The sequence below is a fragment of the Natrix helvetica genome (genome assembly GCF_964273705.1).
Source record: "Natrix helvetica genome assembly, chromosome: 12".
NCBI classification, from domain to species: Eukaryota; Metazoa; Chordata; class Lepidosauria; order Squamata; family Natricidae; genus Natrix; species Natrix helvetica.
This window is the reverse complement of record NC_138556.1, coordinates 14,138,494-14,164,439: the sequence shown is the minus strand read 5'-3', so window position 1 is coordinate 14,164,439 and position 25,946 is coordinate 14,138,494. Positions and strand designations below refer to the sequence as shown.

The 25,946-nt window shown below is 42.9% G+C and overlaps 1 protein-coding gene across 3 annotated transcripts in view; it reads right to left on the bottom strand.

Moving 5' to 3' along the window:
• Window positions 1-25,946, bottom strand: part of FBN1 (fibrillin 1) — a 196,600-nt gene that overhangs the window by 61,704 nt on the left and 108,950 nt on the right. For all 3 annotated transcript variants that reach the window (XM_081964556.1, XM_081964555.1, XM_081964557.1), the window contains exons 21-31: window positions 24,272-24,391; window positions 22,907-23,044; window positions 21,685-21,735; window positions 18,239-18,364; window positions 14,362-14,589; window positions 12,099-12,224; window positions 9,804-9,932; window positions 8,667-8,792; window positions 5,856-5,981; window positions 4,450-4,572; window positions 1,115-1,240 (exon numbers count right to left, since the gene is read on the bottom strand). In XM_081964556.1, coding sequence (XP_081820682.1) covers window positions 1,115-1,240; window positions 4,450-4,572; window positions 5,856-5,981; window positions 8,667-8,792; window positions 9,804-9,932; window positions 12,099-12,224; window positions 14,362-14,589; window positions 18,239-18,364; window positions 21,685-21,735; window positions 22,907-23,044; window positions 24,272-24,391 — 1,419 coding nt within the window. The remainder of the gene's footprint in view (window positions 1-1,114; window positions 1,241-4,449; window positions 4,573-5,855; window positions 5,982-8,666; window positions 8,793-9,803; window positions 9,933-12,098; window positions 12,225-14,361; window positions 14,590-18,238; window positions 18,365-21,684; window positions 21,736-22,906; window positions 23,045-24,271; window positions 24,392-25,946) is intronic.

Sequence of the window (25,946 nt, the reverse complement as noted above, 5' to 3'; positions counted from 1 at the left end):
TTATGCTATTTTTATCATCTCCACATACAAACTTCCTAATAATACACAAATACATGATGTGACTTTTCCATCAAACTCCAAACCTCTTAGTGTACGCAGAAGGACAAGGTCTGCACTAAAAATCTAAAAATTGGGAAATCTTGCTCCTTTCACAAGCCATCACCTCTGAAGGCTTACTTTAATGCAAGTATTTCTCAGCTTACCTTACTTTATCCTATATTTTTTAGGGGGGGAAATGTAGCAGAATTCTCGGTCTCAATAATACGCAGAAAGTCTACAGATGTGTCACAGTGGGATTACCTGAGATGCCTTTAATTATTTTATGTACCAAGAAATAGATGCATGTCTGCATCCAGTTTAAGAGTCTTTGAGGTACCACTAAAAGTTAATCCACAAGTAAACGGATCACTATTAAGTGATACGTCAATGTGTGGTAGCAAAACAAATTGATTCAATCTCTATTTCTAAGCTAGTTCTTCGCAGGTGTAATGGGTTACAAATCCCAGAATTCCCAACCAACATGAGACCTGCTTCCTGGACATCTTGTAAGTCAACACCATCTGGATAAAGCCATTCAATTATTTATTAGGTTTCCATTCGGCCTTTGTTTCAGAAGCAAAACAACAACAACATATATGCTAGGGCTAGGATTTCCACCTGCTCCCAGCCAGCAAGACTGCATAAGAGACTGGGTGAAAAAGAATGGCTGGCCTGAATCACAGCGATTGTCCATGGAAGAATGGGACAGCTCTGACCTCCTTGAGGTAAGCTTGGTTGTTTTCTAGCAGACGTTTCATCACCCAACATAACATCATCAGGGCCAGTTTGTCAGGTGCCAACACGGATGTTGCTCAGTTTGGGTGATGAAACATCTGCAAGAAAACAACCAAGCTCGGAGAGCATCAAGGATCCCTCATTTCAAGCCTGAGCTACAAAGGTCTTGCTTTATTGCTCTGACCTCCTGGATCCTTGATGGATACCATAAACTACGTTCGGCTTTCATATGAAGATCTGCTTCTTGCTTCACATTGGGAACTCATCATTCTGTCTCTGATTCTATCCACAAGGCAGACTCAACCGACAACAAGGCTAGGATAACAGATGTTTTACTTGCCTAAGCAAGTCTTCATGTCTTCGGATGTCATGAAGCCATCGTAGCAAAGGCACCTGTATTCTCCTGGGATGTTAGTGCATTGGCCACCATCACAGATGTTCGGGTTGTTTTCACACTCATCAATGTCTAAAAGAAAAAAGGCACAAGTAGATGTTCGGAGTTAGTTTTCTGCTTTCTTTCTGTCTCACAATCAAGTGAAAAATTGTACAGGGAGAATCTGGTCTTTGCTCACAGGTATCTACCTAGGAAAATCCATACAATTTCTTTTGGACTATAACAGGGGTGTCAAACTTGCCGTGTCACGTGACGTATTGGGACTGTCCCCACCCCTTCGCTAAACCAGGCGGGGGCAGAGCCAGCACGTGACACATCCGGGCTGCAGGCCGCGAGTTTGACACCCGTGAACTATAATGTTTTATGAAAATATCTGTCACTTCTGCATATTCTCTTTTTGCTTAACTCACTTTGCATTACTTGGTATGTACAAGTTCTCTGGACCAGTGCTTATTATTAGTCATTGTGCACTGACATTAGATATAAGAAATTTCATCTTGTGCAAGTATTATTATCTGTAGCAAGATGGACAGCCAATAAATTAGATGGATGGATGGATGGATGGATAACAGATAGGTAGGTAATTAAGTAGACAGACAGACAGAAGATAGACAGACAGATAACATATAAGTAGGTAGGTAAGTAGATAGATGATAGATAGATAGATAGATAGATAGATAGATAGATAGATAGATAGATGATAGATAGATAGATAGATAGATAGATGATAGATAGATAGATAGATAGATAGATAGATAGATAGATAACAGATAGACGATAGATAGATAATTAGATAATAAGATAACCTTTATTGTCATTTTTTACTGTGAACACACATTAAAAATGAAATTCTGTTGCCTGCTCTCAAGGAAATATATATATCTGCCCATACATATACATAATATACACATACACATGCATACATGCATACATACAACAATGACTGTCCATTTTGAATACTTAGTGGAAAGAGTTCACAAGGTTGATGCTATATGAACAAAAGTATGATAGATAGATAGATAGATAGATAGATAGATAGATAGATAGATAGATAGATAGACAGACAGACAGACAGAGTGAGAGAGAGAGAGAGAGAGAGAGACAGACAGACAGACAGACAGACAGACAGACAGACATAGAACAGGATGGATGGATGGATGGATGGATGGATGGATGGATGGATGGATGGATGGATAGATAGATAGATAGATAGATAGATAGATAGATAGATAGATAGATAGATAGATAGATAGATAGATAGATAGATAGATCTCTGGAATAATTCCTCAGGATTTTCCCTGTTAAAGTCACCGCATACCAGCTGAATATCCAAAACTTTGCTTGGTTACTCAAAAGAAATGTTTGCAAAACAAAGATTTGGTCTGAGATTCTCTTCTCTTTGGGAAAAAAAAGGGTGTAACTCATCAAAAAAATGAGTCTATTGTGGCTTTTAGGAATTAATGCAGCTGCAGAAAACTTAACTCATTTTAACTAACCCAGTCCAAGAGGCTGAGGGTCCTTATTCATTCTCTATGCAGCTTGCACCAAACAAACAGAAAGTGTTATAACAGTTGTTTTTGTAAGGAGATTCAACATGGAAGACATCCTTTGCTGGCTGTTGATCATTTAATAATCGCATGATGTTATAAAACCCCAAAACAATTCGGATCTGGAGCCTTAGCTAAAGAGTCATGTAAAAGGCACACTTGTTTCATTTCTCTGTACTTAGGCAGGGGTGGGATTCAGCCGGATTGGACCGGTTCGGGCGAACCGGATGCTAATTTTGCATCCGGTTCACCGAACCGGTTGCTGCAAGGACCGGCTGGGCCTGCCTACCCCACCCCTCCCCTCCCAGGAGTCTCCACACAGCCTGTTCACCATGCCAGGTAAGTACAAGGCCCGCACGGAGGCTCTGGGAGGGCAAAAAATGTTTCTGACCTCCGGAGCACAGGGGAGGCCATTTTTGCCCTCCTGGAGGCTTGAGGACAGCCTCCGGAGCCTGGGGAAGGTGAAAGCTTCCCCCTCCCCCGCCATGAGGAGGCCGAGTAGGCTACGCTCCCATGGGCACACCCAACCAGCAACCAGACAGAGAACCGGTTGCTAAAAGTGTTCAATCCCACCCCTGTACTTCGGATGTGCTTGCTTGAAATCTGGCCGGTGTACTTTCACCCCTCCTGTTCTTACATCTCTCCTTCTCTGAACCCAGGGCCTTCTTTTAAATGCTGCTATCTGATGGGACCTTGGAAGCATGCCTTCCGTGTAGCTGCCCCAGTTTTTTGGGAACAGCCTTCTACCTAAGCTTCAAGATTCCCTTCTGGAAAACCATAAAGAACTGGTCCTTCCCTCAAGAGTACGGCTAGGATGGGGTTGAGCCAGGAGGCTAATACACTGATTGGCCTGAAGCCTGGTGGGAAGGGTTGCTTTGTTTTTATTCTTGGTTGCAAATTATTCTTGTTATAAATCAAATAAATAACGAGGTCAACCACAGCACTCTTTTCATCTCACCCTAATTCCATTTTGGTGGCCAGAATGTGCAACAAATCCATTGGAAAACCAAGCTCCCTTCCATCCCGAGGATTCTACATTCTATATTCATAAAACGTAGAATCCTAGGAATGGAAGGGACCTTGGAGGTCTTCTAGTCCAACCCCCTGCTCAAGGCAGCAGCCTTATACCAAAACCATTCTGGCAAAAATGGTTGTCCACCTATTCTTGGAAACTTCCAGTGATGCAGCACTCACAACTGCAGGAGGCAAACTGTTCCACTGCTTAATTGCTCTCACCCTCAGGAAATTTCTTCTTACTTCTAGGATGGCTCTCTCTTTAACAAATCATTAATAGGAAACAATTCTGGGGAATAGAATCTTGGAACTAAAAATAAACTGGCATGCTTGATTGCCAGTTTTTAATCAATTCTGATTAGAATTGCTTTTCCGCTTTTTTTCTTTTCTTTTTCAGAAGCTCAAAACATTTCCTCCTATTGTTTTGATTTTCTGTAATTGACACGAGTGGAGCGTTGATCTCCCCACCCCTAGGCCAATGTCTAAACCACCACTTCCCCCTGGATATCCAATAAATCCCATTGTATGCAGTTTTCATGTACTAAAACTACAGCCCCTGCTCTACACACAATTATTTGAACACGGCAGATTTCAATGGAACTCACACTTGAGTCAACAGGCAAGCAAAGATACATTATGGCCAGAGGAAAATCAGAAGTCCAGCCAAGACATTAGCAAACGTCAGGGAACATACAGCAAATGTTCATAAATTTACTTTACCGGTGCAAGTTCTGTGATCTGGCATTAGTGCAAAGCCGGGCCTACAGCTACATTCGTAGCTGCCTTCTGAATTTGTACAGAATGTATCACAACCACCATTCATTATGCTGCATTCATCAATATCTGGTGGGAAAAAAAGAGACAGATGTCTTATGCATTGCAATAATGGCCACGCTTTCTAACAAGGTCTTAGCTACAGAAATTTCAGTGTTACTAAGAGCCATCAAGGCAAATTCGAGGTTAATCTTGAGCCCAGAATTATCACCGGAGGGTACAGTAAGGGCACAGGTTGTCTTCAGAATTGGAAATTCATAGTTTTTAGCAGTCTACATCTGTGTTTCTCTACCTTGGCTACTTTAAGGCAGGTGGACTTCAACTCCCAGAAATCCCCAGCCAACCATGCTGACTGGGGAATTCTGGGAGTTGAAGTTAATCTTCCTTAAAGTGCCCAATTTTGAGAAATGTTGGTCTAAAGATAAAGGGTTCCCCTCGCACATATGTGCTAATCGTTCCTGACTCTAGAGGGTGGTGCTCATCTCACATTTCTAAGCTGAAGAGCCAGCGTTGTCCAAAGACGTCTCCATCGTCATGTGACCAGCATGACTAAACACCAAAGGTGCACGGAACGCTGTTACCTTCCCACCAAAGGTGGTCCCTATTTTTCTACTTGCATTATTTTACATGCTTTCAAACTGCTAGGTTGGCAGAAGCTGGGACAAGTAACAGGAGCTCACTCTGTTACGCGGCGCTAGGGATTCCAATCGCCGAATGGGCAACCTTTCAATCGATAAGCTCAGCATCTTGGCCACTGAGCTACCGCGTCCCTCTCAGTGTCAATTACTATCTTTTCATTAGCTTTACCTAATGTCCAGGAGTCAAGATGGACTTGAAGAAGATTTGATCTTCTTTTTCTCTGAACTCAAAATGCTAAACAGGGGTCAGTTGATCCGCGCTTGGATAGGAAATTCCATATTGTAGATTAGATTGGAAAATTTTTAAAATTACCTCTCGAAGTGAGATGGCAGCGAAGAAATCTAATATTAAATAAATAAATATCCCAGAGGGCGGCCAGCACTTTTGCTGCTACTAAGAAAGCTACATATATAACAGAATAACAGAGTTGGAAGGGACCTTGGAGGTCTTCTAGTCCAGCTCCCTGCTTAAGCAGGAAATCCTATATCCTGTACTATTTCACACAAATGGTTGTCCAGTCTCCATGGGGTCACCAGGAGTAGCTTGTGACACAATGGAAACACCATCTTTTCTCCTACTAGTACCATAATAGTTGAACAATTACAAATCTATTGTTTCAGTCGTCTACTTTACGTAAATGTATGTCAACTGTGAAAAAAAGATGAGCAACGTTTTTGTTCACCGAAGAGCTGATTCAGAAGAAGAAAACTCACCAATGCAGAAGAGTCTGTCAGGTGAAGAGTGATATCCAGGGTTACAAGCACATTGATATTTTCCTATCAGGTTGACACAATGTCCGTTTCTGCACAGATTTACACTCAGGTCACATTCATTGATATCTGTTTGAAAAACAAAGAGGGAGGGGGATTTAAAACATGAAACCCACTCAATGCTGCATATAGACAGGAGGGTATGATCAGTGGTGGGTTTCAAAATTTTTAGAACCTCTTATGTAGGTGTGGCCTGATATGTGGGAGTGGCTTGCCAGCCATGTGACCAGATGGGCGTGGCCAACTAGTAAAATGTGGTGAAACTCACTTAACAACGCTCTTGCTAAGCAACCAAAATGTTGGCTCAGAAACATTTGAAGTCTTAAAGCTGTCAAGTTACAAGACCCTTGCGCCCCTAACCCTTTAGAAAAAAAAACCAGAGGTGGTCAAACTTGACAGCTTTAAGACGTGTGGACTTCAACTCCCAGAATTCCTCCTCCAGTCATGTTGGCTCAGGAACTCTGGCATTGAAGTGTGCAAGTCTTAAAGCTGTCAAGTTACAAGACCCTTGCACCCCTAACCCTTTAGAAAAAAACTCCAGGGGTGTTCAAACTTGACAGCTTTAAAACTTCAAGTCCCAGAATTCCTCCTCTCGCTCTTCATCTTGATGATGGGAGGATGGGCGAGGGGAGGGAGCTGGAACCGGTTCTAAACGGCACTGTAGATTTGTGGAACCTCTTCTATAGAAGAGGTTAGAACTGGCAGGAACCCACCCCTGGTATGATGTTAGGAACATTTACATGAGTACTTGGGATTAACCCAAAAAATGAAGGGACAATCCAGCAAAAGTTATAACAAGAAAACATGAAATTAAAGGCAAAAAGGATTTTAACACTTTGCCCCAAATAATGAAAGAGCCAATAACTCATTTCTGACATCAGAGGGCAATAAATATTCTCAAACTTTAAAGACTTTGCCAGGAGGTTTAAGCCAAATTCCAGCCCAATGATCCAACTCAAAAAAAGTTACGAAGAAAAAGGCAGAAACAACAAAATTTTATTGATCCTCAGCTAAGCTTTGTATTTTCAGTTAAATTCAAGGATCAATAGGCAGAAATGAAACATACTGGGAGTCAAAGTTACATTGGCACTGAAAAAAGGGGATTTATGCCCAGTCCTCACAATTACGACAGTTGTAGAATCTCCACAATCAAAATTCAGGTGCTTGGCAACCAGCATGTATTTATGACAATTGTAGCATCCTGGGATTGTGTAGCATCCTGGGATTGTGTGATCACCATTAGTGACTTCCCCAGCTGGCTTTCAACAAGCAAAGTCCATGGGGAAAGCCACCATCACTGTGTGATTCACTTAACAACTTTAACAGTGATTCTCTTAACAACCCTGTTGCCGTTGTTAAGTGAAGATCCCAATTGTTGAACAAGTCCCAGGTGGTTTGCAATCAGGCCACCAGGCAGGTAAGTGGCTGGAAAGGTGCACATGTGGGAGAACCAAGATAGGCTGCTGCCGGGCTGGAGAACATACAAGGGACTTATTGGAGCAACTTCTGAATTTCCTGCCGTCTTCCCCATTGCCTCTGCACCTGGGAACTGGGCAGGAAATTGCAAATGGCAATTACATGCAACTGCCATAAGTGTGTAGGAAGCCCCTCCCTTCTCAGATTAAACTATTCTTCGTTCTTAATATTAAAAAGAGGCAGGATAGAATATTTCCTCTAAAGGGGAAGAGGAGAAACAAATCTTAACAAAAGCAGAAAGCAGCCCCCAGTCTTCCCGCCCTAGGAAAACAGCCTCAAGCAAAAGCTTGAAGAGGCTGGTCTTTAGGAATGCAGATTTTGTATCCATAGAACATAGAATAATAAGAGTTGAAAGGGACCTTGAAGGTCATCTAGTCCAACATCCCCACTCAAGCAGGAGATCCTCTATACCATTTCAGACAAGTGACTGTCCAGTCTCTTTTTGAAAGCCTCCAGTCTATTCAGAAAGACTGGGCCAAACTATCCATAAGCAAAGAGATTCCAAATAAGCAACACAATTAGGCAATCCGAAGCTGACAAGATTAGCCGAGACAAACCCCTAGGATTTGCATTTCACTTCTTGTCTGTAGAGCCAGCCATGACCCCTACATGATCCCCGTAGGAATCTGGCAACAGCCATTAAAATATTAAAGGGCACGTTTTTACACAGGGACAGGCCATCTCAATCACAAAGCTCCAAAGAATGTATAAAAGCCCACGTATCTCAACCACCCCAGAAAGTTTGAACAGTCACCGAACAAGAGGTCATTAAACCAGGACTGCCTATAAGACAGCTAGTCACAGGTTATTTCCCCTGGCATTGATCCCACCTGGATAGGAAACCAAGGACACAGACTTCCTTCGTAGGTTTCTTATATTATGACTAAGTTGTGCGTATGCCTGAAAAGCTTAAAAAGATGCTCCTCAAAGCGGTCGCCACTATGAAACAAAACAAGACTGCCTGACCTGTGCAATTTTTTAAAAAATCTGTAGCGGTCCAGGATTACTCTAAACTTAGTTTCTGGCACCGGACGAGGTAACAGATCTGAATTTTGGGAGCCTGCCCTGGGTTGTTGTTTTTTTCCTGAGGATGATGAGTCACTCTTTCCATGCCTTATTCAGGATGTTTAAAAAGAAAACCTCTTGAGAAACTGCCAGGACAGGGTCGGAGTAGCCAATGCCAAGAAAATGGAGACAAGGTTCAGTTGTAACTGTAAAAAGCATCCAGGATGAAGAAGAAATATTTTTCACACACACCCACACCCACCAACGCCGTACCTATGCAGGCAGAGATGTTGGCAGCCAACTGATGGCCAGAAGGACATTCACACTTGTAGCTTCCTTCGGTATTGTGGCAAATGCCCCCTCTGCACAGCAAGGGGTTTCGTTCGCATTCATCGATATCTGCAAAAGAAGGGACCCCCCCAAAAAAACATGCTTGTGAAAACGTGCAGGAGAGGAGATGAGGGGGAGAGCGTGTTGGGATCTAAAGTTTCAGCCGTGAGAGTCTGTGTGTGTGTGTTTATTTGCTCTTCTGAGCTCTGTGCCTCCTCCCCAGTTTTTTTCTCTTCTGCCAGCAACTCCTCTAACCAACTTCCAAGGGCGGTTTCCTTCCTTTTCCCTGCCCCAAGGGAACGCCTCCCTTCTCAAACGCTGTTCTCCCCGAGAGAAGGTCCCGTAACTAGCAGGCCTCACTTTATCGGTTGTAGGTTCCTGCACTTTCTGCCCTCTTCCATTCTTCCATTCTTCCTTTGACTGGCTGTTTCCCTTTTGTCTGAGATGTAGTCAGATCAGATCTTCTGAATTTATCCAGATCTGGAAGTTAATTCTGGACCCAAGCCATAACCAAGACTGAAGTTTTTATGTGTTTGGTAGGAATCTGGGCAGACTACTAACATCTCCCTGAGTCTGGTTGTTTTCTTTCAGACGTTTCATTATCTGAACTATATAACATCGTCAATGCAGTGATGATGTTTCCTAGATTGGTCATGAAACGTCTGCAAGAAAAACCCCAAGCTCAACTGGGCACCAAGGATCCCTCATTTCAACCCTGAGCTACAAATACTCTCCTTTATTGGAACGAACATCTCCAAAAGCAGGGCAAAAGAGAATCATTTCATCCATTACTATCACAAGTAAGTGTCTTGAGCCACGGTGGCGCAGTGGTTAGATGCCGTACTGCAGGCTACTTCTGCTGACTGCCGGCTGCCTGCAATTTGGCAGTTCAGATCTCACTAGGCTCAAGGTTGTCTGCAGATACAAAGGGAACTCCCCCCCCCCCCGGCAATTCTTCTTTACGGTTGTTGCGATAAAAATGGAAGTCAAGTGCCCACTATCCTTTATGGTCACTGTAACTGTAAGGACCTGACAAGATGGACTTCAGCCCCAGAGCAAATGCGTGATAAAATAACATACCCATGCAGTTTTTCATCATCATAAATCCACTTTCGTAGCCCTCAAAGCATTTACAGTGAAAGTCCCCTGGAGTATTGACGCAAATTCCTTGGCCACAGAGATCAGGAGAAATGCGGCATTCATCAATATCTGCAAGAGAAGGAATCGAGCTTATTTCAAAAATAAATATACAGGTGGCAAGCGTTGGCTAAAGGGGTAAACACGAAATAAACAAAGAACCCAAGTCACACAAATATAAATACTTAGCTATTCCATTTTTATTTCCAGGGAAAGTCTCCATCGCAATACTTGCCAAAGTTTGACTATCCTTAGAAAGACCTGGGTAGATTATGGGCATGATAAAAACTGCCTAATCTGGAGCTGTGGTGGAAGAGTTAAAGGGGAGGAGGGAAGAAAACATCATAGACCAGAGGAGTGAAGCTTTGTCCTTTGGTTCCCAAAGGAATATAGTCGATCTGGTGAAATTCATGTAATATACCTGATCAACAATAAACTACTTTGTGTCAGGCCTGTAGTTATGTTCTTTTTAGGATCTTTGGCCTGCCACACTTTCTTATAATTTTCTATGATGTTTCAATAGTGTAGTAGTTGGGAGGGGGGAATAGAAAGGAGTAGGATTGTGGAATGTATTGTTATGGATTTTCTTAGAAGCTCAAGGTCGTCTTTTGTCTCCGCACCTCGACACCTGGCCGGAAGAAGAGGGGTGTACATGCCAGCGTGGAAGATGAAGATTGGACCATGTGATGAATTATGGGGTGTGGGGATAGATGATGAACTTTTAACTGGGTGAACTCACAGGATGTACGTTAGAGTTGAAATTTCACAGCATAATGCCAAAGTGTCTGTCTTATTAAATTGGAGTTTTAAGGATCACTTTGCCTTGGACAATGATTTAATTCTGCATGATATTTGGAACGCTGACATTAGAGTTGAAATAATGTCAGCGTTCCAAATATCATGCAGAATTAAATCATTGTCCAAGGCAAAGTGATCCTTAAAACTCCAATTTAATAAGACAGACACTTTGGCCTATTCACAGAGCTGTTCTGGTTCCTTGTGCCTGACAGGAAATGAGGCAATGACATCCATTTGTCACCTCAAATCACGAACATTATTTGTTATCCATGCATGACTAACTCCAAAGATGTGTCAAATATACGAAAGTCACGCTCTCTGTCTCATATCATTTTTAAAATCAGGCTTCCCCAAGCTACCTTAATCATCTACCTCACAATTCCCCAAATAAATAAGAGATCCTTAATAGTTCCTGGGTTCCTTTGACTGCCATGCTGTTGTACACAGTTCTGACAGGGAAATAGAACCCGCTTTTATACTTTCAGATAACTGTTATGCGCTTATTTTAGTCCTCGGTCTGCTTTATTTCTCTCATTGTCTTCCTGATTTTTTAAAAAATATTTTTTGTCTAATTCAGAGATGGAAGTTGGGTATTAACTGGGAAATATTCTCAGATAATTCCTCTACTGCATTAAGGGAGGGGGGGAACTGTAGGAGATGACCAGACTAAGACTGAGGGAGGGGTCAAACACGTCATCAATCTCGAGTCCCTTCATGCTCACAAGAGATGTAAGTTCTACCCACCTTGAATTGCATTGACTCTTATCTACTGCCAATTTGCTTCGACTGTTAATGGTTCAGATTTGTTAAAATATTCATGACTGGGAGAGACATGGGAACAAGGTCAGCCAATGAATAGGCATAGCAACTAAGTCAGCCAATGGGAGCTTAAACAGATCTGAGTCTGTGCAAAGAACTGAAACAGAAACTTAAGCAGTCTGCTACTCTGAGAAGTAAACTAGCTGTCTGTCTGCTGAAATGAAAGTAACTTCTTGTGCTTGCCTGTAACTCTCCTGCCTTGTGTGTACTTGGAAGAACCTCCTGTTGGTATTGTACATTTATTCATCTATTCTTATCTATATAAAGAAGTTAATGAATCCAGCTGAATCAGTTATCTGTGTGTGCTTTCTGGATTTGAATTTATGTAACAAAGTCTGACAAGATTCTTGTAGAGAAGATTAGCATACCATCAACCTAAATTCATTTGAACCGCCTGGACTCCTGATTTCCTGTGTTTGACAGAAAAGAGATTAAAGGGCTAATTCTTCCCATTGATGTTAGGAAGTTTAGCTGATTATTTTTCCATTTAAAGGTTGTGGATGCTGTGGGACTTCTCAGTTCCTCACTGGCTAAGAAATATGAACCGGCAGTAGAATAGGAGCGTATTTCACCAGAGGTTGCATGAAGAAACAAAACATCATCTGAAGTCAAGAAATTTACCTGTACAGTTCCTCTCATCGGAATCAAGTGCAAATCCACTGTCGCATTTACACCGGAAGCTACCAATGGTGTTTCTGCATTTTCCATAGGTGCACAATCTTGGAATCATTTTGCATTCGTTGATATCTGAGATCAAGACACAGTCACTTGTCAAAATGAAATCCAGTATATGTAACCATCAATGCATCACAATAAATAATATCACTACAATGTTATAATTGGTGAACTATTTGAAGTGTGGCAACTGAGCATTGTGCAGTACTCCTATGCATCCGAAGAGGAAATAGAATGAATTTTACATTATGTTTACAAAGGATAGTAGATTACTTCTAATTTTTCCCTTGTAGAAAAAGATTTGATATTCTTCATCTTGGTCAAAAGAAGAACCATCCTGAGTAATTTCTTCCCAACTGCACTTAGCTTGCATTAATCAGAACAACAGAATAATCGAAGGGACCTTGGAGGTCTTCTAGTCCAGCCCCCTGCTTAGGCAAGAAACCCTACACCACTTCAGACAAATGGTTGTTCAATATTTTCCTAAAAACCACAATGATGGGGCATCCACAAACTCTGAAAGCAAGCTGTTCCACTGATTAATTGCTCTAATTGTCAGGAAATTTCTCCTTAGTTCTAGGTTTTCTCCTTGATAATTCTCCATCTATTGCTTAGGGTTAGAAACATAAGTTGCTATCCCAAGCATACTTGGTAGTAAGTAAAATAATTAAACACAATGGACTTTACTTTTGATGTGATATGAATAGGGCTTTGTTTCAGTATTATTTTTGTCTTTTGCTGGGATATTTGTTTTGCTTTATCTTCCCTCTGCAATATTCTTCATGTTGTGTCCCACCCTGCTTTGATTAGTGAGTCATAAAATGCTTAGTCAATTGAGATAATTCAGTGACAATAACGTCTGTGCTGGGCGCAAACACCGATTCTTAGAAGATTTATTAGCCACCAATTTCCAATGGCGTTAACTGAAATAACATTCCATTTGAATAAGAATGGCTTAGCTAAAACAAATAATCCTGATGGACGTTTTACACGTTGGCAACTGTTACTTTGGGTTTCAAAGAAGAGATGACTCATAATTATGTCCTCGCCCTTGTCTGACTCCTATCCAATTCCCATCATGACCACCCTTGGCCAGAAGCAGAGGGGAGAAGAACCTTCAAGTATGTTTTAGTTCTTCTTTGGTCTCCTTGGAGAAGACACATCTAGGTCAATGCCTAGCATCTCCTCCCAAACCCAACATCTCAGCAAAAATACAGAACAAGAGAAAGACAGACCTGCCCTGTAAATGTTCTTCTATTGTCAGATAAGTCACAGATTGGGAAGGGTGTAACTATACCATTCTGGAATAGAACTTTTCTGGGGGAATACCAAAAGATTCCCCTCTTGAGATAGTAGATTTTATTCATCCCTTCTAACAGGTTAGGGAAGATGAAACTGATTGAGAGAATTTTGGGTGCAGGGAACCAAGTTCCAATTTTTTTTACTCTACTGATTGTGACTGTTACACCCAGGCATCAATTCTGATATGAGAAACCTGCGATGTCGACCTTTGTTGTGGTAGAGCTGGCAGCAGATTCGGACAGTGTGGAGGTTGGGGAGGAGCATGGGCCAAGCCTGGAGGCTGGGGAAGGCTTGGAGAAGGGCTCTGCATTGGAGGCAGAGAGGGGGCTGAGATCTGGCAGTGATCAGGTGCCTAAGGAGCTAGACAGCAGTGAGGCAGAAGAACAGCTGGAGCCTGTTCCCAGTGTGCGCATGCGGAGAGCTGCCAGAAGAAAAGAACAACTCCGAAATCAGGGTAGGCTTGGGAATAAAGTCACAGGTGGAAGGTGATTGGACCCTCCCATAGGAAATAAAAGAGGAGTGAAAGGGGAGTGGACTTTTGCAGGAAACAATTTGTTCGTTCGTTAGATTCATTTCAGGAGTGTGAAGATCTGTCCGTGAATCTCAGAGACTCTGTGCCAAGTCTTTCCTTGCACAGCACCTCATTTGGAAAATATTTACATGGCAGCTTTCCAAACTAGATAAGGTCTGCAGTCATAAATACTCCTTTGAAAGACTGTTTGCCAGGCCTTGGCTGAATGTGAATGAGAGGAAATCACATTTGTTTAATAAAAGGGGTTTTGTCGGGACCAGGACTGTGATTTGTGCTTTTGGGGGAAGCCTAGATCAGAACAAAAGGAAGGCGGGAGAAACGAAACAGATATATTCATCCGAAGCCTTCTTTGCGGGAGCAGCCATTTTGTCTCACCTTTATAGAAAGGCTTCCCATTGATAACTTCTCCTCTGGTGGAAAATCCTGGTCCTCTTGGGCAAAGAGCTTCGTATTCAGGGGTGGACCTTGTGGGACATTCGTCACAGTCAGGTCCCCAGGCAGCCCCAACAGAACAGCAGCAAGCATCCAGTCGGTGTCTCCCTCCGAGGGGCGAGGTGCAATCCTCATCGTCATGTCTCAAATAGCAGGACTCCAAGCGAATGTCTGTTGGGAGGGGGATATTTAGCAATCCATCAATGAAAATGGGTAGAACAAAGGAACAAGGGGACACCACCACCACCACCACCACCACCTGGAAAATCTTGAAACCCTCCACCTTTTGCAATTTTATAATGCCGTTTTTACATTTCCTGAAGTTATCATCTCAAATGACACCGTTTTGTTGTCTTGATTAAATTGTACACCTGCACAGGAGCCCCTCTGTGAGAGAGATGGGCAGTTAAAAAGGTAGGTATACAAATATAAAGTCAACAAAAAAATCAATGTAAAGGTAAATACAGTATAAATGGGGGGGGGGAGGGAGGGAGGCAAGGAATGAATATGGAAAACTGCAAAGCGCTATGAGAGCAAAGCTATACCAGGTATGCAACTCTATAACTGTCTTGTTTGTTCCTGCAACCCAGCAAGACAGACACAGACTTCAGAGGATTACAACTGCAGAAAAAACAACGGCTACCAACCTGCCTTCCATTGAGGACCTGCACACTGCATGAGTCAAAAAGAGGGCCGTGAAAATATCTACATACCTTTCATATCCTGGACATAAATTGTTTCAACTCCTACCCTCAAAAGAGCACTGCACACAACTAGATACAACTAGATACAAGGACAGTTTTTCTCCCAATGCCATCACTCTGCTAAACAAATCATTCTCTCACCACTGTCAAACTATTTACTAAGTCTGCATTACTATTAATCTTCTCATCGTTCCTATTACCCATCTCCTCACACTTATGACTGCAGGACTGTGACTTTGTTGCTTGTATCCTTACGATTTATATTGATATTGATAGTTTCCTGATTGCTTATTTGTACCCTATGACTATCATTAAGTATTTGCACCTTATGATTCATGACGAATGTATCTTTTCTTTTATGTACACTGAGAGCATATGCACCAAAGACAAATTCCTTGTGTGTCCAATCACACCTGGCCAATAAAGAATTCTATTCTATTCTATTCTATTCTATTCTATTCTATTCTATTCTATTCTACTCTGTTCTGTTCTGTTCTGTTCTATTCTTGTATGTCTTCTACTGTCTCAGCAGAAAAACTAAACTGAAAATCGTGCACTGAACATTCAAGCTACGTTTTGTTTAGATGTAATATAAATAATTGGCTTCGTGCAACTTCTAAGACCATAAACTGCATTTTTCAACACACAATGGTGAGGTCAACAAAACAGGCAGATCCAAAGTGAAACAAACCATGTTAGGGCTATGAATGTTTGAGCACTATCATGCTTAGCCGCCTCCATGAAATGGAATCATCTGCAATCCTTTCCCCCCCCCCCTAAAAATACTGTCCATTTTGAGTAAAATGGGAGTGCTGAGAATGGCTTTTGCATTTAAGAGTCTTTTGGGGTGCCTTTAGCTGGTTGCGCACATTACTTTTCTCTTATTTCTCTCCCAAATCCCTCTTACTATTATATTCTTTTCAACTGCTTCTAACCATCTGGCAAAGAAGAGCTAAGAAAACAACCACAGTCAAAGCAGAAATATCCGTCTTTCGAATCCTAAGCTCATTTAAAGTCCGTGGTGAATGATAACAAGAGTTTCCTTTGCGGCCACAACTGTAAGCCATTTTATTGGGGAATCCTTATCATTTTGCTGTAGATAAAGATAACATCTTCTTAGGTCATGTCTAGCTGCCCATCCCAATTATCAATGGCTTTAAAGATTACGAGAACAAATATATGAGAACCAGCTTTCCCAAGACTTAACAAGCCCCAACTGGAAGACTTAAGTACCGCTGTCCCTCATGGTAAATATTTTCCTCTCTCCAAAGACTCACTGAAAGCAGAGGACTGAGAGGAAGAATCTGTTGATAGCATTCTCTCATCTGCTGGACAGCAGAAATTATTAGAGAAGGAGAAACTCTTGGCTTAAGGAAGATTCCCATGGTTCAATCAGAATAGAGCTGGAAGGGACCTTCAAGGTCTTCTAGTCCAGCCCCCTGCTCAAGCAGGAGACTCTATACTATTCCAAAGAAGTGACTATCCAGTCTTTTCTTAAAAACCTCCACAACTTCTAACAGCAAGCTGTTCTACTGGTTAATTGTCCTCACTGTTAGGAAGTTTCTCCTTAACTCAACTCAAGGTTGCTTCTCTCCTTGATTCATTTCCATCCATTGTTTCTTGACCTGCCCTCTGGGGTTTTGGAAAATAAGTTGACCCCCCCTCTTCTTTGTGGCAGACCCTCAAATATTAGAATACTGCTATCGTGTGTCCCCCCTTGTCCTTCTCTTCTCTAGACTAGCCAAATCCCACTCCTGCAACTCTTCTTCACGTTGTTTTTGTCTCCAGGCCTTTAAACATCATAGCTGCTCTTCTTCGCACTTTTTTCCAAAGTCTCAATATCTTTTTTTGTAATGTGGTAACCAAAACTGGATGCAGTAGGCCAGGTGTGGCCTTACTAAGGCTTTATAAAGCGGTACTAATACTTCATGTGAAAGAGACAAATCAAAACATGAAGCCTTGAATGAGGTTTGCATCCAGAGGGTTTCATCGCATCTAGAATACAATACAATGGTAGAGTTGGAAGGGACCTTGGAGGTCTTCTAGTCCAACCCCCTGCCTAGGCAGGAAACCCTATACCGTTTCAGACAAATGGCTATCCAACATCTTCTTAAAGTCTTCCAGTGTTGGGGCATTCACAATAGAATAGAAGAATAGAATAAGAGAGTTGGAAGGGACCTTGGAGGTCTTCTAGTCCAACCCCCTGCCTAGGCAGGAAACCCTATACCGTTTCAGACAAATGGCTATCCAACATCTTCTTAAAGTCTTCCAGTGTTGGGGCATTCACAATAGAATAGAAGAATAGAATAAGAGAGTTGGAAGGGACCTTGGAGGTCTTCTAGTCCAACCCCCTGCCTAGGCAGGAAACCCTATACCGTTTCAGACAAATAGCTATCCAACATCTTCTTAAAGACTTCCAGTGTTGGGGCATTCACAATAGAATAGAAGAATAGAATAAGAGAGTTGGAAGGGACCTTGGAGGTCTTCTAGTCTAACCCCCTGCCTAGGCAGGAAACCCTATACCATTTCAGACAAATGGCTATCCAACATCTTCTTAAAGTCTTCCAGTGTTGGGGCATTCACAATAGAATAGAAGAATAGAATAAGAGAGTTGGAAGGGACCTTGGAGGTCTTCTAGTCCAACCCCCTGCCTAGGCAGGAAACCCTATACCGTTTCAGACAAATGGCTATCCAACATCTTCTTAAAGTCTTCCAGTGTTGGGGCATTCACAATAGAATAGAAGAATAGAATAAGAGAGTTGGAAGGGACCTTGGAGGTCTTCTTGTCCAACCCCCTGCCTAGGCAGGAAATCCTACACCACTTCAGACAAATGGTTAGCCAACATCATCTTTAAAACTTCCAATGTTGGAGCATTCACAAATTCTGGAGACAAGTTGTTCCACTGATTAATTGTTCTAACTGTCAGGGAATTTCTCCTCAGTTCTAAGTTGCTTCTCTCCTTGATTAGTTTCCACCCATTGTTTCTTGTTCTGCCCTCAGGTGCTTTGGAGAATAGCTCGACTCCCTCTTCATTGTGGCAGCCCCTGAGATATTGGAACACTGCTATCCTATCTCCCCTAGTCCTTCTTACAACATTAGATCCCTGGACACTTACCAATACATCTCCGTCCAGTTGCGTCCAAGGTCATTCCACTGGGACACTGACAGATGAAGGATCCCAAAGTGTTAACACAATGGCCATTGGTGCACACCCCTGGAAACACTACACATTCATTGACATCTTCAAACACATATTGAAAAAGAAAGATTTAAAAAGTTAGTAAAGATACAGAGGGATCCAATACTTCCATCTTACTGTTTTTTTCCAAGCGGGAGAAGCCTATCTCTATTACCATTTTAGACACAGTTTGCCAACTATATTCAAAAGCAAAAGAAACACACAAATGACTCATTTAGGGCACAATCAAAGGACTTTCGTGATTTGTAGGAAAACAATTTTCCATTTTTAAGAACTTAAATTTAATTATATCAGAGCTGACTTCAGTTTCCCACCGTGGGAAAAAAAGGTATTGCCTCCGTATATGGTTGCTTCAGGCAGATAGGAAAAGATAAAACAAAAATGAAGTTATCAATCAAACATATGATTCGATTGTTGTCATCAGGGGGGACAGGGGAGTTATTCCTTTTTTTAATTGTTGGGTTTTTAATCTTTGTAAGCCACCCAGAGTCACTAAACGTGAATCGGGCAGCCATTGTAAGTTTTCATGAATAAATAAACAAATAAATACATGAGAGAATTATTGCAGGCCGCTCATTTTTGGAGGAACGAGGGACAAATTTGCAACTGCAAGATTCAACTCTGTTCTGCAAAAACATCTGACATTTAAAAGGGCTCGGCACCAGGCTCTTAGCACAATTGCTTAAGAAAGCATATTTAAGAGAGCAGTGGGGAGGGGAAATTGTTTGCCATTGGCCTGCAAGGAAAAGACTCTGTTAGCTTTTCAAAACGCTGCAAGCCCGCTGTGTGCCCCTTATCCAAGACTACTATCTTGGAAGAATAACTTTCCATGTCAGAACACCGAAAAAATGTTCTGCGCTTTTCCTTGCAATCTGGATTAGGCGGAGCCCCTCGTTTGTCCCCCCCCCCTCTCCTGGGTTAGATAAGTTATGTACAGTCAATCTGTGATAGGATAGATCCAAGCTATTGGGTCATTATCTTGGAAAGCAGAAAAGAAAAGAAAAAAGAAACAGAGAGAGAGAGAGAGTGTGTGTGATTAGGGACACGGTTGGAGGGGGGAGAATTGATGGGCCGTTCCTTCTCTCACTCTCTTCCTGAAACAACACATCTGGGAATCATTTGTTTTTCAAACGGATCGGCAGCTGTGCCGTGTGAGGTTGTTTTAGTCAGTCTGACCCGACACGGCATACAGTGCTTGAGGAAAGGGCTTAATGGACAGGACTATGGATGTCACTTGGAAGCTTTGCAATCAAGGTAGACTGCTCTTATCAGCACTACTTCCAATGGCGACTGACACAAAGGAAACAAGGAAAGGAACAGGCCAGGGAAAGGGAGAAGCATGGAGGAAAGTCCTTCGAAACATGAGGTACACCATTCTTTTCACTTCCTTTGACCACCACACTGATGGGAAGAGGACATCCCATCCGGTCTCAAGGATCCCACCACAGCTGCTTTTCATCGATTCAGTTCCTCAACAAGCATTTCTACTTAACCTTCTGCTTCTATAGCAAGGTTCCCACCCAATCTGCTATAACTGTGGGGGCGAACCTATTGTGTGGGTGCCCGAAGTGGCACGCAGAGCCATTTCGCCTGGCACACACAGCATCGGCTGTTCCTCTTCCGGGTTTCTGGCACGCATGAGCACACGCCAATCAGCTGGCTTTCTGTGTGTGGCAGTGTCAGAAACCAGAAGAACTGGTCTTCCGTTTTCCGGTATGAGCATGGCCGCCAGTCAGCTGATCGCCTCGTGTGCGGCGGTAACCGGAATACTTGCCGGAAAGCGGAAGTAAGTTTTTCAGGGTGTGCATGGCCCCTGGGCAACTCCTCTTCCTGATTGCAGCCCAGACACATGCGCGCGCAAAGTGCTTCATTTTTGGCACTCAGTGCTCTAAGATCTTTCTAATATTTCTGGGATATTTCAAGAGCCCTTTGCTTTTCTTTTTCTCCAGCAACTTTTTATGTACCGCAATGGCCGTCAAGCCTGAAGTCAACCTGCTTGAGGCCAACGTGGAGGCTTCAAGGTTGCCACAAAGCAGAAGAAGGGGCAAGGAGCGGGAGATAGAACGGGGTTTGTGGCCAAAACAGGAAAGTTTTCCTGTGGGAACCAAGGACATCCCAACAGGTGGCTGGTCAGAGGAGGAGTAAAGTAACCAAGCAACCGATCAGCACCTTGATTGGACAGCGTGACCAGTGACTTGGCGGGGAAAGGGGAAACTTTTGTGTTTTTTTAATTAGGTGAAAGCCGCAGGAACTTTCAGGTTTGGTTTTCACCAGTTGTGCCAAGAGGATGCACCTAATAAATTGTTCTTTGAGGAATTTGCCTGCCTCGGGGTTCTGCTTTCAATGGGTGCATTGCTTGGAACGCTGAGAATGACACTGTTATATCGTATCTGGAGACAAGGGAGGAAGGAAGCCAGACTCATCTACAGACCCACCCTAGGAAAGAAGCGTTGGCGCATCATCCGCTTGGAATATTTCGCAATACCAAACGGAATGTGGTAATTTGTGGCTCATCCTTTTTCCCTCGAGATCCAAAAGAATGCAGTTGCAAAAGCAATTGTTAATAAGGACGGATGAATCTGTCTCTTTTCATTTGACTCGGTCCTTTATTTTCCCATCTTTACGTTTTCTTCTATTGGGAGGGGGGGGGGATTTTTGCTCACACAAAAACGGTCCGCGGTTATTACGAAGCCGGCTTTTGAGGGACACGCATTTCCTTTCTGAACCCGTTTTCTGAAACTTCGTGTATTTTTCGGCATGCTTGTTCCTCCTACGTCATTCTCTTTAACGCATGCACTTTCAGACATGTTTTTTTAAAAAAATTGACAGTCCACTCTCAAAATTCTGTGCTGTCATTTTTGGGACTTCAAACGTTACGCTCTCGGTGTCAAAATAGTGAGGTTTGTGAAATTCCATTCTGAAAAAGCTCCAAAAAGCAAACATTTTCAACACGGTTATGGACATAATGAATACACTTTTTAAAATAATTCTTTTTTTTTCTCCCCTTGCCTATTTGCACAAGTGGGATTCAGCCGGTTCGGACTGGTTCAGGCGAACTGGTAGCGCCGACGATTAGCTGGGGAGTGAACCGGTTCGTTCCAAAAATCAGGTTGGTCCGCCCTCCCGCCCTCACGCTTCACTTACCTGTATCCCCTCAGCTGATTCGCATTGCAGAGCAGATTGCTGCGCCTCAGCTGTGTTACTCCCCAGAAGTAACATGGAAGGTACGCTTTGTTAAAACTGCACATGCGCGCAGAGTGCGCACGAAGCACGCAATCACCGAACCGGTTGTTAAACCGGCAGGATCCCACCACTGCCTATATGGGTTATTCTATTTCATATTCCAAGGCAAGAATACCTACCTTCACATTGATTTCCTCTTATCCTTGAGTATCCTTTTGAACATATTGGATCTAAAGCAAATGAGAACAACGTCACTAAGAACACAAACTTAATTGGAGAAGAAGTGACACAGCTCTTCTCGGCATGAACGCCTCCAAATTCATTACCATTAATCATGATTAAGGAAAAGGGCTACGAGAGGAACAAAGTACTTCAGCAGTGATCATCAGGACAGTATTAAGAATGTTTTCTGGGGGAAATCTACTATGTTTAAAAAGGGATAGTTCCTAATTATAGTGGGATTGCAATGTTGTGACCCACCAGCGTCCAACAGAGCTGGCGGCAGATTCAGACAGTGAGGAGGTTGGGGAGGAACCTGGGTCAGTCCTGGAGTCTGGGGAAGGCTCTGATGAGGGCTCTGCATCTGAGGCAGAGATGGGGCCAGGGCCGTCCGACAGTTACGAGCTACCTTCAGAGCCAGATATCAGTGGGGCACAACAGCTGATGCCTGTTCCCAATGTGAGTATGCATAGAGTTACCAGGAGAAGGGAACAGCTAAGGAACAAGAGCTGACTTGGGAGTAAAGGCACAGGTGGATGAGCTTTATTTAGAGAATAAAGAAGAGCGAAAGGGAAGTGGAGTTTGCAGGAGACAATTAGTTCAATTCATTAGGAGAGAGAGAGAGAGAGAGAGAGAGAGAGAGAGAGAGAGAGAGAGAGAGAGAGAGAGAGAGAGAGAGAGAGAGAGAGAGAGAGTGTGAGTGAGTCTGGGCCTTCAGATAGAAAGTCAACAGCCCCAGATCTGATGGTGGCTGATGAGGAAGAGGAGGAACAGCTGGGTCCAGTGCCTGATGCACAGAAGCACAGAAGGCAGAGGAGAGGAGAGCAGTGGAAATCTATGGGCCGGTCCTTTGGACGGAAGAGCCAACGCTGCTCACGAAGCCCCACCCTACCTCTGAGGATAAAAGGCAGGGGCGGAGATGAATAGGTGTGACAGACAACTATTCATCTCCCTGTCAGACAGACTTGTTAGCCTGCTGTGTGGGAGAGATAACCTTTTTGCCGGGGTTGCAGGTGCTCCTAATAAAAGAATAACTGATTTAACTACAGAGGGTTTTTCATATTTGGGAGATGGGTCAGAACACCAGATTAGAGGTTCTGTGTTGACGAGAGAATTACTTCGTCCTCCTTGCAGAAAGTCCCCCCCCCAATGCAACAGATAAACCTTTACAAGAGGTCTTACCTTTTTCGCATGGGACACAGGGACTGCCCCAAGCAGCACCCAGGGAGGAACAGCACTGAGATTTCAAAGTGGCCCCGTTGATGTTTACTTCACATCTCCCATTCACGATGGACTGCCAACAGGTGCCTTTGGCCGTCTCTGTTAGAATAAACAAACACAGCACGATCAAGGACCTATCTTGTATCAACAGTAGAGTTTCAAGTTCAAGTTTCTAGGTTTCTATCATATCACAAGACTTAAAATGGACTCCTAACATCAAAAATGTCATCAAAAAAGCACAACAAAGAATGTTCTTTTGGCGCCAAGTCAGGAAGCTCAAACTGCCCAAGGAGCTGCTGATTCAGTTCTACAGAGAAATGATTGAGTCTGTCATCTGCACCTCCATAACTGTTTGGTTTGGCTCTGCAACCCAACAAGACAGACACAGACTTCAACGGATAATCAGAACTGCAGAAGAAACAACGGCTACCAACCTGCCTTCCACTGAGGACCTGTATACTGCACGAGTCAAAAAGAGGGCTGTGAAAATATCTACAGACCAGTGGTGAATTCCAGGCGGTATGCCACGGTACGGGCAGACCGGTGCCTGCCAGAAGCAGCAGCCACCGTACTGGAATGCTGCTTTGAAGGACCCGACCGACCGCCCTTGTTCCTTACCTATATTTGAGCCAACCGGGCCATTTGTGCACATGCGCGCAGTGTACTGACCCTGTGCAACACTCCGCCAAGCAGTTGGTGCATTGCAGGGCGGTGGGTGTGTATGCCCGTGGTGGACGCCCGGCCCCGTTGCAGTGTACTGGTTGCAATGGGATCCAGAACCCACCACTGCTACAGACCCTTCATATCCTGGACATAAATTGTTTCAACTTCTGCCCTCAAAATGACGCTATAAGGCACTGCACACCAAAACAACTAGAAACAAGGACAGTTTTTTCCCAAACACCATCATTCTGCTTAACAAATAATTCTCACAACACTGTCAAATAATTTAAGACTGAATTTCTTCTCTTCCTTCCTAATATCTATCTCTCCCAACTTATGACTATAACCATGTTGCTTGTATCTTTCAATTTATATTGTTTTGTTTGTTTACTAGTATGATTTGATAGCTTATTAGTAACCTTGACTATCACTAAGTGTTGTGTCTTTTTATTCTTGATGAATGTGTTTTATTCTCCTTATGTACACCAAGAGCCTATGCACCAAATTCCTTGTGTGTCCAATCACACTTGACCAATAAAGAATTCTACGTAGGGAATGCTAATTCAATTATCCTCACCGTGACCAAATTGGGGAGGTGTGCCATTTACAACACTCTTAAAGACCAGATATGAAAAAAGGGCAGTGCTCAGAAGAATACATTACCAATGCAGACGGTTTTGGAGGGATCCAAAGTACTTTCGGGAGAACATTCACATGCAAAAGAGCCCGGGGTATTTTTACACACTCCGTTAATGCAGGGACTGCTTTCACATTCGTTGAAATCTAGAAGAGCAAAAAGCACATTTGAATGGCCAAAAGGAGGACAGAGGTACAGAGTGTGCTCCGTTTCGTATTATTTCAAAATAATATAGGTTTCCTGTTCACCGGAGAAAATGGAATTCCGACACTATTTGGATGGTGTGGTATGAAATGAATGCAGCTGTTCTTCGTGGCTCCTCCAGCATTTTGCTTGGAGAAATTCCTTGTGTTTCTCCTACGATACTTTCACCTATGATACCTACAATAAGATAATGAGCCACAGTGGCGCAGTGGTTAGAGGGCAGTACTGCAGGCTACTTCTGCTGACTGCCGGCTGCCTGCAATTTGGCACTTCAAATCTCACCAGGCTCAAGGTGGACTCAGCCTTCCGTCCTTCCGAGGTGGGTAAAATGAGGACCCAGATTGTTGGGGATGATATGCTGACTTTGTAAACCGCTTAGAGAGGGCTGCAAAGCACTGTGAAGCGGTATATAAGTCTAAGTGCTATTGCTATTGCTACGATACCCAATCAACAGCAAGGACCAACTATTCCACCTAAGCCTTACACACCTGTCTTCAACTTATTGACAATTTACGAATGGAGAACTCCATGAACTTTTCTTAATTAATTAATTAGTGTTTTTATTTATTTATGGAGTTTATACGGCCGCCTATTCGCACATGGCGACTCAAGGCGGCTTACAGAATATAAAACCCCATATAAAAACAATACAACTAATAAAAGAAGAGTCATGTAATAAATTTATATACTAACATCCCCCCCCCCCGCACCTCACCCTGGCGACAGCACCTTGCATTGAAGGTTCTGGATTAAAGTGCTTGGATCAAAACTATAATTCCCTAATTTTAAACTTTAGAACAAGGAATATGCTATATGCACGAAATGAACAGAGTTAAAACAAACATAATTATTATTACACAAATACGAAACGATCCTATGGGAAGCAAATATAGCCTCTAAATTTGATACACACACCTCGCTTCAGAACCAGGTAGATATAGATATATATATATATATATATGTTGTATTTGTGCTGATAAAACGTTGCCAAGATGGTTTTCTGTGATGAGCCGAAAGGACAGAAGGAGGGAGGAGTGAGCTCCCTCCCATATTAGGTCATACCAGGGGTTGTAACACAAACATATATATATATATATATTTGTATTTGTGCTGATAAATAAATAAAGGGAGACTAATATAGATCTATTTCGAGCTAATTAGCTCTCATCAGCTAGCCATACCCTTACTGGGATTTGAACATGGGATTTGAACATCACATATATATATATATGATGGTCTTGTTGTATTCAGGTCTTTTCCCGTGTAAGATTGAGATTGTCTTGGCAACGTTTCGGCGAGGTCCCACTCGCCATCCTCCTCGCCATCCTTTGGCCAAAAACACCAGCCTGAGGATGGCGAGTGGGACCTCGCCGAAACGTTGCCAAGACAATCTCAATCTTACACGGGAAAAGACCCGAATATAACAAGACCAGCATACCTACATCCGTGAAAATCTACGAAAACATATATATAAGTTTTTTTTATTTTTCCATTTTC